The following is a 1889-nucleotide window of genomic DNA, read 5'->3' as shown; positions in this document are numbered from 1 at the left end:
GAGTTCTCAGATAGAAGCTTGCTCATCAGTCACTCTTAGACTGACCGTGTGACCGTGTCTGAGACCAGGATCAGAATATTTGATAATCTCATTACCAATTTCACTGATTTCATTACACTGTTTTAACATTAGATAGTAGTCTTATACTGTCTCAGTGAGACTTACTGTCTACTCTTGTCACATTTTTCAAATGGGATCATGATTTTCACTTCTCAATTTAAATTATTTTTATTGCTTTAAATGACTTTAAATCTCATTTAAGTGTTATCAAAAAGTGTTACTTTTTAAAAAATTAAAAATAGTCTAAAAAAAACCTTAAAATGTCTAAAAATAGTAACTTTATGCCAAGAATGAGACTAAATGAGATTAAATGAGACCACTTTCTTATTTTTTCTAAGTCATGATCTCATTTTGAGATCTGATATATAGTCACTTTGCATGTTTTTTTAATGATTAGTCCCAGCGGGATTCACGTCAAAAAATGTATGAGACCAGACTAAATGAGATCAAACGTGAAATTCATGATTCTGGTGGCCAGTCTAGTCACTCTGGCTCTGCAACAAGATCTTATGAAGAGAACAAGATCTTATAAAGAGAATATCAGTGAAAGACCGGAGAGTTCTGACACAACAGATGTATAAGATATTCATACAATTACACTTCTTCTGATTTCACAGATATCACATATTCAACAATCAATATAACCATGTCTAATAATAGTATGAGAGAACTCCGAAACACAAGCATAGACACAGTGTCACAGTGACTTCAAGCAATGTTGAAATTACAATAATAATAAATAGCTGATCTGCATGCAACTCAACAACATCAATATAAAGAAATTCAATGATTATCTCAACAAGAAACCCCTGCACAGACAATTTCAATACTGACAGAATTGAATACAAAAGTGCTGAAAGAATGCTTAGATGCTACTGCATATTTTAATGCTTTCAACCTCACTCTCTACTCATCATGAAGGATGAAAATGCTTGCAAAACTGAGTGTAGATGAAGATGTCATCAGTTCATTAATCAATCAAGATTGATATATCAATGAATGATTGAAGAATCATATGAAACAGAAGTTTCATTCATGAATGAAAGCATGTGAACCAGTATTATAAACATCTGACAATATTATCAAACATCTTGATATTCTGTTCTAAGACACTGTCATACAACAGAAAGTGTTAGATTGATTACAGAGTAGACTAGCCGCCGAGATCATGAATTTCACATTTGATCCCATTTGGTCTGGTCTCATACATTTCTTGGCGTGAATCCCGCTGGGACTAGCCATCAAAAAAACATGCAAAGTGACTATATATCAGATCTTAAAATGAAATCATGACTAGACTGACCGTGTGACCGTGTCTGGGACCAGGACCAGATTTTTTGATAGTCTCATTACCAATTCAACTGATCCCATTACACGGTTTTAACATTAGATAGTAGTTTCATACTGTCCCAGTGAGACTTACTGTCTCCTCTTGTCACATTTTCCAAATGAGATCATGATTTCCACTTCTCAATTTAAATTATTTTTATTGCTTTAAATGACTTTAAATCTCATTTGAGTGTTACCAAAAAGCATTACTTTTTAAAAAATTAAAAATTGTCAAAAAAAATTTTTAAAATGCTAAAAAAAATTTTTTTTATACTAGGAGGGGGAGTAAGCAGGATCAAGGGTGACCATTTTCTTTTTTTTCCAAGTGTTGTTTTCATTTAAAGATCTAATATACAGTCACTTTATTTTTTTTTTGGAACGCGAGCACAGCTGTCATCAATTCGAGAATGTTAGTTTTTCCTTTATAAGGGAGTTTAAGAATTTTTCTGCCCGCTCGGCGCGCATCCGGGATTTAAAAATTGAGAGAGCAATCTTTTTTG

The 1889-nt window shown here is 32.9% G+C and overlaps 1 protein-coding gene across 1 annotated transcript in view; it reads right to left on the bottom strand.

Annotated features, from left to right (window-relative positions):
* Positions 1-200, bottom strand: part of BDBG_16817 (uncharacterized protein) — a gene marked incomplete at both ends in the record, with an annotated part of 1106 nt that extends 906 nt beyond the window's left edge. The window contains 2 exons of the mRNA XM_031724693.1: positions 46-103; positions 166-200. Coding sequence (XP_031577715.1) covers positions 46-103; positions 166-200 — 93 coding nt within the window. The remainder of the gene's footprint in view (positions 1-45; positions 104-165) is intronic.
* Between the last annotated feature and the right edge of the window lie 1689 nt (positions 201-1889).

The sequence above is a fragment of the Blastomyces gilchristii genome, assembly GCF_000003855.2.
Source record: "Blastomyces gilchristii SLH14081 genomic scaffold supercont1.5, whole genome shotgun sequence".
Classification (NCBI taxonomy): domain Eukaryota; kingdom Fungi; phylum Ascomycota; class Eurotiomycetes; order Onygenales; family Ajellomycetaceae; genus Blastomyces; species Blastomyces gilchristii.
Note: the sequence above shows the minus strand (reverse complement) of the source record. Positions and strands in the feature narration are given on the sequence as shown.